General features: G+C 33.8%; 1 protein-coding gene across 2 annotated transcripts in view; it reads right to left on the bottom strand.

Moving 5' to 3' along the window:
* Nucleotides 1-1,789: 1,789 nt before the first annotated feature.
* LOC143052568 (E3 ubiquitin-protein ligase MIB2-like) overlaps nucleotides 1,790-15,971 on the bottom strand; it is a 43,863-nt gene continuing 29,681 nt past the window's right edge. Inside the window, exons 16-19 of one of the 2 annotated variants that reach the window (XM_076225621.1) lie at nucleotides 10,559-10,641; nucleotides 8,994-9,169; nucleotides 3,776-3,993; nucleotides 1,790-2,278 (exon numbers count right to left, since the gene is read on the bottom strand). In XM_076225621.1, the coding sequence (XP_076081736.1) occupies nucleotides 2,235-2,278; nucleotides 3,776-3,993; nucleotides 8,994-9,169; nucleotides 10,559-10,641 (521 nt within the window). In that variant the 3' untranslated portion in view covers nucleotides 1,790-2,234. Of the gene's footprint in view, nucleotides 2,279-3,775; nucleotides 3,994-8,993; nucleotides 9,170-10,558; nucleotides 10,642-15,971 lie in introns of those variants that run through there. The other variant, XM_076225622.1, reaches the window with a different exon arrangement.

Here is a 15,971-nt window from a genome sequence, read left to right as displayed (position 1 = left end):
TTACATACACACGTATAAAAATTGCGGTTTTTATCTACTTATACCACTACCAGGATTTTATAAATCACTCCGATAGGGAGTTCCTTCCTTTTCAGGGTTTCCAGGCTCTGGCTCTTTGCCTTTTCCTCGAAAACATTATCGTTGATAAATTCGTTGTCTACGATTTTTGAGCTTCCGAGTTCCTCCATCTTTTGAACGAAAGCCATACTTGTATTTGTTCATTATCACTGGACTAGTATATATTTGTTTAGGGGCCAGCTGAAGGACGCCTCCGGGTGCGGGAATTTCTCGCTACATTGAAGACCTGTTGGTGACCCTCTGCTGTTGTTTTTTATTTGGTCGGGTTGTTGTCTCTTTGACACATTCCCCATTTCCATTCTCAATTTTACCCTAGGATTACATCCTTCTAAGGTATTTGGGTTTTGTGTAAAAGACATACATGTATTTGTATTTACCCTTAGACTAATTGAAACGTAATGCAATGTCGATATAAAACGAACAACCGAACACCCATCTAGATCAATAAACAAATTTACATCTTATTATGTCCTTCGTGACCTACTCTTCTCGCTACTATTGATATTTCATATAAAACTACGGTTACAAAAAAAAAATATTGCCGAGTTATTGCTGTTTGGATTTTAATAAATTTAATACCAATAAAAGCAGACTTGTCACAGGTTTGTTTGTCTAATTTTTTGTTGTGAAACGTTTTTCTTTTCTGATGAAATAAAAACAAAAGTTTTATTTTGAACCCACTGATGAGAAGGGGCAATAGGAGGTCCGTTAACATGTTAACAACACCTCCATTTTGGCAAAAACAGTTAACAAATAATGCAAAAAAGCTGATAACAGTTAACACAGTGGGTTAAAAACAAATAACAGTTTAAATTGATCTCAGATAACAATTAACAACACCTTGAAAAAGGTCAAAACAGGTTAACATAAAAAGGTTTTGCCCCCGCCTCGCTGTTGTGTGTCTGAAATGGTAACATAGGTTAAACTAACAGCAGAGTAATTAGATGTCTTTGTAGGAGTCATTCTTATCATTTGTTTGAAGTTTTGAGAAAGAACTCGAATTCCGACAGAGGCGTGCAATTACGTATACTTTGCCTTAAATGAAACATAGTAAACAGTCATCCAATTCTGAAGAAAAACCCATTCTCAAGTTGGTGCCAGTTTAGCTGTTTTAATGTATTAGGACACGTCCAATAAGAGTGGACACTATAAATCGATGCCTCGCGCAAAATCATGTACCTTTTTTTCCACTTTAGCAAACCAATGAAGCGTCAGCGTCAGCATGGAAATTAAATGCGTAACTAGCGACACACGTTTGTAACCCGAATTCCGGTAGTAGGCGTGCAATTACGTATACTTCACCTTAAAATTAATATAGGAAATAGTCTTCCAATTCATTACATTCAAACACTTGAGAAAACACATAGACAGATATAAGACTGTTTACAATGTGTCAAAACAGTATCAGACTGAATAAAGAATGTTAACAATGTGCGCAATCAATAAAGACTGTTTGCAATGTGTCCAGACAATATCAACCTGAGTACAGACTGCATGTTTAAAATGTGCTCAGACAATATAAGCCTGAGTACAAACTTTTTACAATGTGCTCAGACAATATCAGCCTGAGTATAGACTGTTTACAATGTGCTCAGACAAAATTACATAAGAAACAGACTGTTTAGAATGTGCATAGACAGTATAATATGGATTATGATAAAAAAAAAAAAAGCATGTTGTGCTGTAAAACTGATACAGATAACAGCAACAGTTACAGAAAACAGATTATATTCAAGCTTTTTATAAACAAACGTGTGGGATTAGTAATTCTAACGTTTTAATACATTTTACAATAACTAGTTATTAACATAAGCGAATAAATATTCCTAGAAGTAAACATCTATTTCTTTATTATGATGATTTATAACCGCCTTCAATCCTATTTTTTTGCAAAAGGTCTTGCGACATAGACTACTACACACATGACAATTGACTATCGCATATAAATTCAATTGTTGTAATTTGTTATCTACGACTGCTTGTTACGAATAATGATATTTACTAAATACGCATTCAAAAACGATTTAAGGATATACATAACATACATGGGAGATAATTTGTATACAAAACATTCTCATTAAAACTACTAACATATTTGGTTTACAATATTGTTCATGTTATTTTGTGAATAGCAAATTTTATCCTCAATTTCCCTTTTACTGCACTTGACAAGGATTTTCTAATACGATACGTCTTCCTTCTGTAAATATAAAGAGAGGGGGAAAAAAACAGAACATCAAATAAGACGAAACATCTCGATTCAATTTTAAAATGACTTTAATATTTATACAAATCGGTGGATTAACCTTTAAATACATGAAAAGAAGATTAATCATACTGTTCTGATGTTTTACATACAGTTATAAGTATATAAGAAGAAGAAGTATACTTAACATCAAAATTATTTTCATTTACCTGTGTTTAATTTTGATATTGCAAACGCCGTAATTTTTTTTCTTCAAAATTGATGTTTTTCTGAAATTGTTTAGCATTTCACAGCGGTATAATAATTTACTTTAATTATTCACTCCTTTAATATTTTTATTAACTTTGTATTAACATTGTATCATAGATCAAATCTATTAGTTTAGTGTATGTTTATTTGTGTTGCTTCGTCTTTTGATTGAGTTAAACCATTCCAATTGATATTTTATAGTGTGTCTTTCTATGTTGTGATATTACACTATTGTTTCAGACAAAGGTGAAGGTTTGGTACTATTAAAACGTTTAAACCCGTGCTATTGTTTGCACCTGTCCTAAGTCAGGAATCTGATGTTCAGCCGTTGTCGTTTGTTGATGTGTTTCATAATTGTTTCTCGTTTCTCGTTTTTACTATATAGTTAAACCGTTGGTTTTCTCGTTTGAATGGTTTTACACTAGTTATTTTTTGGGCCCCTTATTGCTTGCTGTTCGGTGTGAGCCACGGCTCCGTGTTGAAGACCGTACCTTGACCTATAATTGTTGTTTTAGAAAATGTGGCTTGGATGAAGAGTTGTCTCATTGGCACTCATATCGCATCTTCCTATACCTATATAAGAACTACTAGGAAAATAGATCTTCTTTGAACGGTCTTCAGTTTGAAATAATACATATCCTGCTATACCCACATTTTTGACGTTTTTACATATTATTCTGTTTGTTTAGCTCAATATTGTTGTCAATATAATGGAATTATATGCGACTGCCATACAAGCTAGATAGTTCGCAAGCTTTAAAACCAGGTTTACTCCACCATTTTCTACATAAGCAAGTGCATGTACCAAGTCAGGAATATGACAGATGTTTTCCATTCGTTATATTTGTTAAGGTTTTACCTTTTTCTAAAGGACTTTCCGTTTTGAATTTCCCTGAGTTCGATTATTTTACTTTTTACAAAGTAATAACACCAAAAAATTATCTTTAATATTCAATTGTTCAATGTCGAATAGAAGAGTTCAACATGATACAAAATATCTTTGTTAGGCGAACAAATAACTGCTATTGAGGTTTCAAAATGTTAATTATGATTGTGAAATATCGATTATTCTCCTGACATAGCGGGTAACCTATCTACGGGTTAAATTATTGTTAATGTCCTTATATTTTAATAACTGTCTTGGTTATGATTTGTAAGAAAATATCAGAATCAAATTCAATATCAATTTGATTCAGGCATAACGCTGAATATGGATGATTGAACCCAATGTGTTATACTTACTATCATCAATTCGTGCTTCAACATCAGTTCTACATTTTGGACATGCGTCAAAACGAACGCTACATTCAGCACACACAAGTTTATGACCACATGGCCGAAAAGTTGCATTGGCAACATTTTCGTTACATGAAATGCAGGGCAAAACTAGCAATGCAGACAAAAGGGCCAAAAATGGATCACCAGCGGCAGTTGCTCCGCTCTGACTTTTCTCTTGTTGCCTGAAACAATAAAAAGAAGAGCAAATTGTCATCAATATAAACTGGAGTCTCTAAAGAGTCTGTGTCGCTCACCTTGGTCTATAAATAGATGCGCATATTAAAAAAAAGGACAAAGATGAATTTATGACAAAATTGTGTTTTGGTGATGGTGATGTGTTTGTAGATCTTACTTTACTGAACATTCTTGCTGCTTACAATGATCTCTATCTATAATGAACTTAGCCCAGTAGTTAACAGTGGAAAATATTTTGTAAACATTTACAAAAATTTACAAAATTTATGAAAATTGTTAAAAATTCAGGGGTCAATTGACCATTTTGATCATTTTGACTTATTTGTAGGTCTTACTTTGCTGTACATTATTGCTTTTTACAGTTTATCTCTATCTATAATAATATTCAAGATAATAACCAAAAGCTGCAAAATTTTCTTAAAATTACCAATTCAGGGGCAGCAATCCAACAACGGGTTGCCTGATTGGTCTGAAAATTTCAGGGCAGATATATCTTGACCTAATGAACAATGTTTTCCTATCAGCTCTAAATAATTTTATTTGTTTCAGAAATATGAGCCAAAAACTGCATTTTACCCTATGTACTATTTTTAGCCATGTTGGCCATCTTAGTTCGAGGGCGGAGTCATAGGACAAATATGTTAAACAAGATACCCTAATGATGATTGTGGACAAGTTTAGTCAAATTTGTCTTAGTAGTTTCAGAGGAGAAGATTTTTGTAAAACATTACAGAAATTTACAAAAAATTGTTAAAAATTGACTTTTTTTTTTTTTGACTATAAATTGGGCAATAACTCCTTAAGGGGTCAACTGACCATTTTAGTCATGTTGACTTATTTGTAGATCTTACTTTACAGAACATTATTGCTGTTTATAGATTATCTCAATCTGTAATAATATTCAAGATACACAAGTTTACCCCCTGTCAGATTTGCTCTAAATGCTTTGGTTTCAGAGATATGAGCCAAAATCTACATTTTACCCCTATGTTCTATTTTAGCCATTGTGGTCATCTTGGTTGGTTGGCCGGGTCACCGGACACATTTTTAAAACTAGATAACCCAATGATGATTGTGGCCAAGTTTGGTTAAATTTGGCCCAGTAGTTTCAGCGGGGAAGATTTTTGTAAAAGTTAACGACGACGGACGACGGACGCCAAGTGATGAGAAAAGCTCACTTGGCCCTGTGGGCCAGGTGAGCTAACAAATAGATGTCGTATGATTTCCAATAAGAAAACTATCCATTAAAGATCAAATAAAACGGATGTAATCAATTATAAGCAACCATTTGGCTTTCAACAATGAGAATAATCCATACCGTTAAATGCTATAAAATACCCCAACATGGACATATGAAACAATTTACTTGAGAAAACTAACGGCCTAATTCATAACCAAAAAATTACGAAAACCAAATATGCCAGACATGAGCCAACGACAATCTTCAAAGAGGCCTCTTCAAACAAAAGGCTCCCGACAGGCACGTTAAGGGCATACGATACAGTTACAGGGGAGGTAATCACGTTGCTAACGTAAAATGCTATTTTCGCGACGTCAAACTGTGACATATCGGGAAAAGATGCATTTTTCGACTGATTTTTATCATTCAAACTGATTTAATTTGAAAACGAGTGCATGGACCCCCATTTTTTAAACCGATATTTGTTTCATTTTGCAGGGAGATTATGTTGACCAAATTTTATAAAACTGTAAATAGTGCATTTTTTTAAATTTGATAAATATACAGCAAAATATACGTTTTTTTTTTTTCAATTCATGACCATTTGATAAATATGAGTTATTTCTGAACAAAAAAAGGCATACATTTTTCGAAGGCTTATAAAATACAGAAATTACAAATTATTTAACAGAAAACAATTTGTGTTTATCTTAAAAAAATTAATTATGTCTGTCTTTCGAAAAGGAAAATACGGCCACAAATCCGAATTTTGAGCAAATCTACAAAATTTCGACCTCATTTAACTCAAAAAGTAGCACATGAAGGTATATTTTTTTATTAAATATTTAATTTAATCAGGTAAAAAATAGCCTATATGCAAATTTTCACCAACTTGTAAATACGGAATCAAAACTGTATCGTATGCCCTTAAGTAGTTTCCTAGGCATTCAGAATGCTACAACTAGTGTTTTTTTTCAAATGTTGTTGGAGACATTAGTTTCAAAATATGTATGCACGATTTATTAATCTTAATACCTTTCAAAGCTTTGTTTACAGTTAATTTATAAATACGAACATATCGTTTATGTATCATGTCAACACAAACGTGCTGATTACTGCATTAGTCATACCATCAGGCATATACCTTAAACGCAATACTCTTCTAGTAGAAACTAATCATAGCATTATCATGTGTACACTTACATAATATTCTATATATCAAAGGGAAAAACAAATAGAACACACAGAACTGTGTATCCTACAGCTACTTACATAATACATAAAAAGTAGATGAGAAACGACAATCATATGTAAACAGACATGGTCAAACAGAACACACAAATACCCGTCAATACATGTTTTTTTTATTTTCGACTTAAGTATGTCCGTTGGTAAATTTCGGTTCTCTCCTGCACGGAACACTAAACTGAGCAACACGAACTTAAAAAAAATCGGTAGTTTCTTCGTGTGTTCCTGATACATGACATGCTGTTCAAAACAACTCAGAGAATCTTATGTCAGAATTTGAAAGAAGCGGATTTGTTGGGGTCATTAAATACAATAAGGGAAATAAATAATTATATCGTTCGAAAACGTCCGAAAGGTGATTTGAACATTACCATCAGGAACTCTTGATGTAATTGTTTTATTTTAAATACCAATCATTTGTCAAGGCAAAGATAATAAACGCAAGCTCCAGAATATAATACAGGACATAACTTGGGCAGTTCCTATTTGGATGTGACATTACTGAGTTTGTACTTACATGAGCAACATTGTAATGCCATATGAGTATTTGAACCATACGCATATGGTCATGACCATATGGGTATATACTCATATGGTCCGACCATACGCGTAAATGTCATCCCAAGCCTACATGCAAGAATGTAACTAGCGATGAAACTAACCATATATGTCATCAATTGTTATTTAATTTTTTACGTACTTTTTGAATTATAAAATTAACAAACTGTCATGTAACCATCATTTTTTTTAGATAAAGTTTTTGAAACGTTTATAATGTAATTTGAAAGAAAATACCTAAATGGTCTAAATGCTCATATGGTCCGGCCCGTTAATAACCAAACGAGTATTATATTCATATGGTCCGACCATACGCGTTCGGTCGAACCATACGCGTATGGTCAGACAATATGAGTATACGCATATGGTCATGACCATATGTGTATGGTCCAAATATTCATATGGTCCGGAACATATATGCATGTGCCAATGGACGTTTATAAACAATCAATCATCCAAACTTGATTATTTAAATGCCTTTAACATAGTAATTCTATATAATTCTTCAGTGCATGGACATAACAGGGGGTGAAATTGAAAGAAAGTCCTAGATTATTGTAGTTTGCCTTGAGACATTTCTGTATGAATTTATAAATAAATCAGCGATCAACTCAGTTGATTTCTTAAACATTAGGTCGTTTTTCTGTTAAAAATACGTCCTAAGATTGTGATAATTATAGATTCAGAGGAATAATTGTTTAATCAGAGCATTTATTTGCAAAGTTTTATTTTCCTTTAACTAATTATGTAAGTCTATTTTCGCATTTATTCAATGATACACTGCTCTTCAACTGTTTCGGTTCTTTTTATAAACATATTTATTCGTCATCATTTTACAAATATATCATCATACAAGATATATCGGTTCTTACACATCACTGGCTTTCAATTAATTGACTTTGGTTGTTCCTGATGAAGGATAAACCAGAAAAGAACTTCGCATGCTTATGAAGAATTGTTTTCATTTTTTTGGAACTGATGATTCTCCTTACCCTTTTGGAGATCTCAGGTCACCCCCTGTTTTTGATGAAGTTCGTTGTGCTCAGTATTTAGTTTTTATTTTAGTGTTTTGTAGACTGTCGATTGGTTTTTGTCATGGTGGAGGTGACACGGCGTAGTAACTCTGAATAAATAAAATATGATTATCAATGCGAAACAACCCACTGGAGTCAAAGTCGCGTAGATTTAGGCAACGCAAAAGTAATATACGGACTTCAACCATGCGTAAAAATAAACCTGCAGTCAACTAAAAAAGACATTGTTACAAAATGTACAGCACCATAAACACAAACCAATGGCCTGAATTAGGGAGCTACCATTTGATTTTTATGGGGGGGGAGGGGGGGGGGGGGGCTAGGATGAAAAGTACACCTGGGGCTAGGATGAAAAATGTTGTCCTGCATTTTTTTTTTAGCTGTAATCTCTGTCCTGCCTTTTTATTTTTCACTCTGTTCGGTCCTGCCTTTTTTTTTTTTAGTTTATCCTGACTTTTTTTTTACCTAAATTGCCGTCCTGACTTTTTTGTTTGCAAGTGTCTCATCCTGCCTTTTTTTTACTCAAAACTCCTGTCCTGCCTATTTTTTTGGTGAAGTTCGTTGTGTTTCAAATTTCATCCTAGCCCTCCTCCCCCATAAAAATCAAATTGTAGCTCCCTTATGAAACAATACAAGAAAATTACTATGACAGACAGAAACGAACATCGACAACTGAATCACATGATCTTGACCTAGGACACGCTCATATAGATTTGTAGATTACGAGGTTAAACATAGTACTAGATGTTAAACCTTACCCCAACTTGGGGCAGGTAGGAAACAACTTAACGTATTAACAAACTTAAAATCAGAGTGAAATGGTTGATAACATTAATATTTCTCTCTTTTCAAGTGACAACATATCATTATTACGCTGCTTTTGATTTTATGTGTACTGGTATTTATTTAGCAACTGAAGAACATGTATGTGTGTATGTGATCGCCTGTTATATAATAATGTACTTACATCCTCTTCATGAAGTTAAGAACGCCGTCCCGTACTCTAGGACTTTTGCATATTTGAAGAGGAGTTTTCCCTGTATTATCTTTGATTGTAGTGTCTGCATCGTTGTCAATTAACAAACAGGCGATTTTCACACGTTCGCTCTCGTCATTTGGTCGACTCAACATTAATCCCAACAGCTTCACAACAAAAATGTTAAGTAGATGAAAACTTACTATCAAGGTACAATTAAACATTTATGAATGAATTGACAATGTTAAAGTATAGAAAAGAACGTTCGCTCATTCGTAACCTCTAATCTTAAATAGACGGATTACTGATTTTGCGAAAATGGTTTTACTTTCTCGCTTTACTTATACAAATTTGATAATAGTATATTGGCAGTATCATACGTTTGGCGTCGACAAAAAGAAGAAGACATATGTCTTTTAGCACAAAAGAAAAACAGTAGTGCCCTCAATCACCTTTCTTGCTTGCTTTTACTTAGGAAACGTTGTCAAATGACAGCGTTATTTTATTTTGTGGAAATCAAGAATATGGCAGTTGTTATCAAATAGAACGTTTCTATGTATGAAGGTGTTAGTGTTGTTGCACTTCAGTGTGTCCGTTGTTCCGTTGTTTTCCTCTTATAGTTGACGTGTTTCTCTCGGTTTTTAGTTTGTAACCCGGAATTATTTTCCGTACTGTTTACCATCCAATTGTTTTTATACGTTTGTCATTTATGAATTTTGTAAAGACGAACTGCACGTTTGTCCTATTAAATTTCAATCTTGGTATATTTGATGACTTTGTACACCACTGGAATTATTCGATTGATGCTGGAATAACATTTGTTGGTGCTTCTGTGTTGACATATAATACAACCGATACCATCATTTTCTCTATTTCAGGGACGATTAGTTATATAGGCAACTGTGTAACTCTCTTAAAATAATGAATTGTTGTTTTTATTGTTATCTGTACTGTGTATAGAAAGTTATATATTCAACCTCTCTCATACCTGGAACTTTTGGTTTTAAATGCTTGTACTTTAATTTAATATATAAATAGAAAAACATAGATTGGCTAGAGGTATATGGGGAGGGTTGACATCTCATAAACATGTTTAACCCAGCCGCATTTTTGCGCCTGTCCCAAGTCAGGAGCCTCAGGCCTTTGTTAGTCTTGTATTATTTTTAATTTTAGTTTCTTGTGTACAATTTGGAGTTTAGTATGGCGTTCATTATCACTGAACTAGTATATATATTTGTTTAGGGGCCAGCTGAAGGACGCCCCCGGGTGCGGGAATTTCTCGCTGCATTGAAGACCTGTTGGTGACCTTCTCCTGTTGTCTTCTCTGTAGTCGGGTTGTTGTCTCTTTGACACATTCCCCTTTTCCATTCTCAATTTTATTTAATGTAAAAAGTGTCAAAGAAAAAAAATAACCGAAATACCAAACTCCAAGGTAAATTATAAAAGGAAGACATTTATTAAAACTAACGAAAAACAACCAATCATCATAAAAAAATATCTGTAAAGCGTTTGCTTTTAAATAAAATACCCTCCTCCCCCCAAAAATGATATCTTACACCTGGGAGTTTCTGTTGCTCAACACCAAGCGTTACATGTAAAGGTGTATACCCAGTATTACTCTTTGTGTTTACATCGGCATCTGGAAAAAAAAGTTTGATAATTTTATACGAACACAGGTTCAAAAGACTATGACATTTATGAGAGGCGGTATATTATGGAACACCATGACTGCCTTATGTTGATGATCAGCATTATATGTGTTCACACCATTATAAGCAGTGCTCACAACATTATATGCAGTGCTCCCAGCATTATATGCAGTACTCACAGCATTATATGCAGTGGTCAAAACATTATATGCAGTGCTCACAACATTATATGAAGTGCTCACACCTTTATATGCAGTGCTCACACCTTTATATGCAGTGCTGACACCATTATATGCAATGCTTACACCATTATATGCAGTGCTCACAGCATTATATGCAGTCCTCAAAACATTATATGCAGTGCTCACAGCATTATATGCAGTCCTCAAAACATTATATGCAGTGCTCACAACATTATATGAAGTGCTCACAACATTATAAGCAGTGGTTTCAACATTATATGCAGTCGTCGGGACATTAAATGCAGTGGTCACTACATTATACATTTTTTTGTTGATGAAGGTGATAATCGGTGATGGTGATGATGATGTTTGATGTAAGATAAGATTGATGTATGATGAGGTGATTCGGTAAACTTAGTTTTTTTAGCGGAAATTACCGAATCTATAATTGGTAATGCCAAGCAAACAAATTTATTAAAGTCATGTTATCATTAAGGCAGTATACAATATTTAAAACATTAACTTATTGAAATAAGTAAATTAAGAAGTATGATCAATTTACCACAAATTTTTTCAACACCAGGGCAGTTTAAACTTATTTTGATAATCAGTTTCACCATATTCACAACTTAATATGTAAGTAAGTAAGTGAGTAAATAGTGTATTAAAGTGTCACATATTGATTGACATCAATATAAATAACATTATATAAATATATACACATAAAATAATCAATATCCAGCCATAAAAACGACTTATGAGACACTAAAAAGCTTATATACTTAAAGTGTGTAATAAATTGCTTCGCCGAACACAACTGGATACGGCCGCAGAGGTCAAAACCTAAACTGTTCGGACAAAAATGGAAACGCTTGTTTCAGGTCTGAATTTGGAATGTAATTAAATATTTGACACATAATAGGTTTCTGACACAGAATAACTGTAGTCAAAGAACTTAAAATTGGTTATATAATTTGAATTTATACTTAATTTTTTGCTTTTGCACTACGCTGTTGCGAATTTCCCCACCCCCTCCAAAAATTAAAAAAATACCCTCCTTTTTTTGTGCAATACACTTTATATGCTGTTACATACTGACCCCAACCCGAAGAAGAAAATTTAGGTCAAGATGACTCTTTTTTCATGGACAATCGTTACTATCCAATTATAGTAAATCATTCTTTTTTACTCACAGTTTGTTTCAATCTTTACCTAAATGCAAAACTTAGATACATGTTTTTTTTATTAGTTGTTAGTGGCTTTGAACTAGCTGTCAGGAACTGTGAGTACTCTCAGATCAGTACTTAGTGTCTTTTTGTTGTTGTGATATACAAGTACCCGCCCACGTCCACTCTATTTGTTAGATGTATTTATATTTGTATCCATCTGATGAGCTAAGCCTTTTACAACTGATTTTCATAGTTCGTTCTTATGTTGGTCTGTTACGTCATTGTCCCAGGTTAGAGGGAGGATTGGTATCCCGCTAACATGTTAAAACCCGCCACATTCTGTATATATGTGTCAGTCCCAAGTCAGGAGGAGCCTTTATTTCAGTGGTTCTCATTTGTTAATGTGTTATATACATGTTTCTTTTACGTTCGTTTGTTTGTACATAAATTAGGCCGTTAGTTTTTTCGTTTGGAATGTTTTACGTTTATCATTTCGGGGCATTCTATAGCTGACTATGCGGTATGGGCTTTTCATTGTTGAAGGCCGTACTGTGGCTTATAGTTCTTGAATTTCTGTGTCATTTTTTCTTTTGTGGAAAGTTGTTTCATTGGCAAGCATACCACTTTTTTCATATATTAACTGTGCAGACTGACGAACAAACGTAGTAAACGTTTAATTCACTCCCACAAACTCAGTTTCCATAAGAGATGATAAGTTCAAATAAGTTTAAATGAAAATGTTAAACTGGGTCTTGAAAGTGTAAATATTTCTTATGAAAGTTTATATCTCTATATAAGACTACTGGTCATATTTAGAAGACAAACTGCTTGGCGTGCTAAAAAGCTTGTAAAACCAGAATATGTCCAAAGTACACGGATGCCCCACTCGCACTATCATTTTTCATGTTCAATGGACTGTGAAATGGGTAAAAAATCTAATTTGGCATTTAAATTAGACAGATCATACCATAGGGAACATGTGTACTAAGTTTCAAGTTGATTGGACTTCAACTTCACCAAAAACTACCTTGACCAAAAACTTTAACCTGAAGCGGGACAGACGGACGCACGGACGAACGGAAGGACGCACGGACGGACGAACAGTGGGATGCACAGACCAGAAAACATAATGCCCCTCTACTATCGTATAGGTGGGGCATAAAAATTGGAATTGATGTAAAGTTATGTTAACCACCTACAATGAAATGCTTTAAACTGAATTTTCCATATCTGTTAGATATTTATTCAAGTAAAAATGCCAAATTCTGAAAATCGATGCCAAAAAATGACTTGTGTACAATTTTGAGTTTAGTATGGCGTTCAATATCACTGAATTAGTATATATTTGTTTAGGGGCCAGCTTAAGGACGCCTCCGGGCGCGAGAATATATCGCTACATTGAAGACCTGTTAGTGACCTTCTGCTGTTGTTTTTTCTATGGTCAGGTTGTTGTCTCTTTGACACATTCCTCATTTCCATTATCAATATTTTATCTATCATTACATATATAAGCTAGCGTAATATGGAACTTAGGTGTTATAGAAAGCTGACTATTTTATTTAAAAGGTAATTTAGCTTTTTAAAACTGATTACTGACTATAAAGTGGTACCTTGCTAAAGTTCTTCAGTAGGAAATTAACTCGAGGAATATATCATACAAATTTTCGTTCGATATTTCATTAACTAAGATTTTCATTATTTAACTTACATTATACCATGCGTATTTCTTGCGATGAACAGAACTAGTTCATTCATTCACCTCTTAGTTTCATAAAATTGAGAATGGAAATGGGGAATGTGCCAAAGAGACAACAACCCGACCATAGAGCTGACAACAGTAGAAGGTCACCAACAGGTCTTCAATGCAACAAGAAATTCTCGCACCCGGAGGCGTCCTTCAGCTGGCCCGTAAACAAATATATACTAGTTCGGTGATAATGAACACCATATTAAACTCCAAATTGTACACAAGATTCTAAAAATTAAGCTAATATAAGACTAACATAGGCCAGAGGCTCCTGACTTTGGACAGGCGCAAAAATACGGCGGGGTTAAACATGTTTGTGAGATCTCAACCCTCCCCTATCTTTTCTTTACTTATTTCAATCAGTTTTAAATATTGTATACTGCCTTAATGATAACATGACATGACTTTAATAACTGTTTAAATTTGTTTGCTGGGCATTACCAATTATGCATTCGGTAATTTCCGCTAAAAAAACGAAGTTTACCGAATTATCTCATCATACATCAATCTCATCATACATCAAACATTATCATCACCATCACCGATCATCACCTTCATCAACAAAAAACGTATAATGTTGTAACCACTTCATATAATGTTGTGACCACTACATATAATGTTTTGACCACTTCATATAATGTTTGGACCACTGCGTATAATGTTGAGAGCATTTCATATAATGTTGTGAGCACTGTATATAATGTTGTGAGCACTGCATATAATGTTGTTAGCACTGCATATAATGTTGTGAGCAATGCATATAATGGTGTGAGCACTGCATATAATGTTGTGAGCACTGCATTTAATGCTAATCATTACCATAAGGCAGTCATGGCGTTTCATAGTATATGGTAACAAGGTATTACCAATGTTATGTCATCTGATCGGGCGGAGCTTACGTTTTAATTTGCATAAGGACAGTCTATTTGAAGATGTGTGTGATAAGGATGATTGCCGTTATAATTATAACTGATTTCTAATCACCTATCAGTGTCATCAAATGAATTTACAAAAGAATGACTGGACACTTCATTGATGAGTTTATTCTAAAACACCTATCTATAGATGGACTGGTTTATTATGAGCGATGGAGATACTTCCCAATAAAGTCCGAGATAGACGATAAATTAGAATTGAATAAGCAATAAAACTAGCGGTTAGCCGACAAAAATGGCGGTTAACCGATAAAAATAGCGATTATCGATAAAAGTACGGTTAGCCGATAAAAATATCTTTTGAACCAATTGGTACACTATAGATAATTCTGTTTTATGCTACGTCCTGGTCTCTAGAATTGTTTTGAAAATTGTAAGGGGGATCCATGTTTTAACCGAATTTCCGAAGGGAAATCGGTTTTTTATTTGAAGGTGTACGTCGGGCGGCCATCCAGAGGGTGCAAAACAGTGTCTGTTAATTTCCTCATGAACCGTTCAACCAAAGCTGTTCAAATTTAAATATGTTGTTACTGATGAAAAAATGGAGGTAAACTTCAATATTGATGATTTTCAATTTTACCCTTCAGGAGGGCCTTATGTTATTCTGACAACCTTTTGTTAATACTTCAAAGGGGGCACCGAAATTTGTCCACAGGATTTGAGCAATTCTGTATTTCAAACGTGCAAAAATTATAGCAAATAGCAGTATCTGATTGACAGTTTATTCAGCAGGGGTGTCTAACACTTGATTCAGATGTCATTTCTATGTTGTTTCATCATTTCTGGCTTCAACCTTTATTTCAATATTTGTAAATCAATATCTTCTTCTGCTTGTTTTTTGAAGAAAGAAGATATTAGGGATTGATGGTGTGCTCTCTTAGATTTTGCAGATTTTCTTCAAGCGCTTTTCTACCTATACTTTTTTTCATATAATAAAAACATTTATACTATTGATAGCTGTTTCCTTCTATAAATAATTGTTATAAAAAAAAAGCGAAACCAGATGCATCATACGCAACGCGAATTAATACTTAATTAACAATTTACAATATACGGTAAAACACAACAGACTGAAGATCATACGACTATACAGTTGTCCAAAAAGAATTTTTCTTTTCACTTTTTGAATTTCTGCAAGAATAAAGAATAATATACTAGCGAAACAAGAAATCAAAACACCGTTCAACAGGAGAATACCCATTTCTAACATAAAAGACGCATGGGAATAATGAATTTTTATAGTAAAACCTTTTATTACCGAATAGAAAAATCACATCAGTAGAGTAG

This window comes from Mytilus galloprovincialis, chromosome 11, assembly GCF_965363235.1.
Source record: "Mytilus galloprovincialis chromosome 11, xbMytGall1.hap1.1, whole genome shotgun sequence".
In the NCBI taxonomy this organism is placed as follows: Eukaryota; Metazoa; Mollusca; class Bivalvia; order Mytilida; family Mytilidae; genus Mytilus; species Mytilus galloprovincialis.
This window is presented reverse-complemented; position numbering and strand designations above follow the sequence as displayed.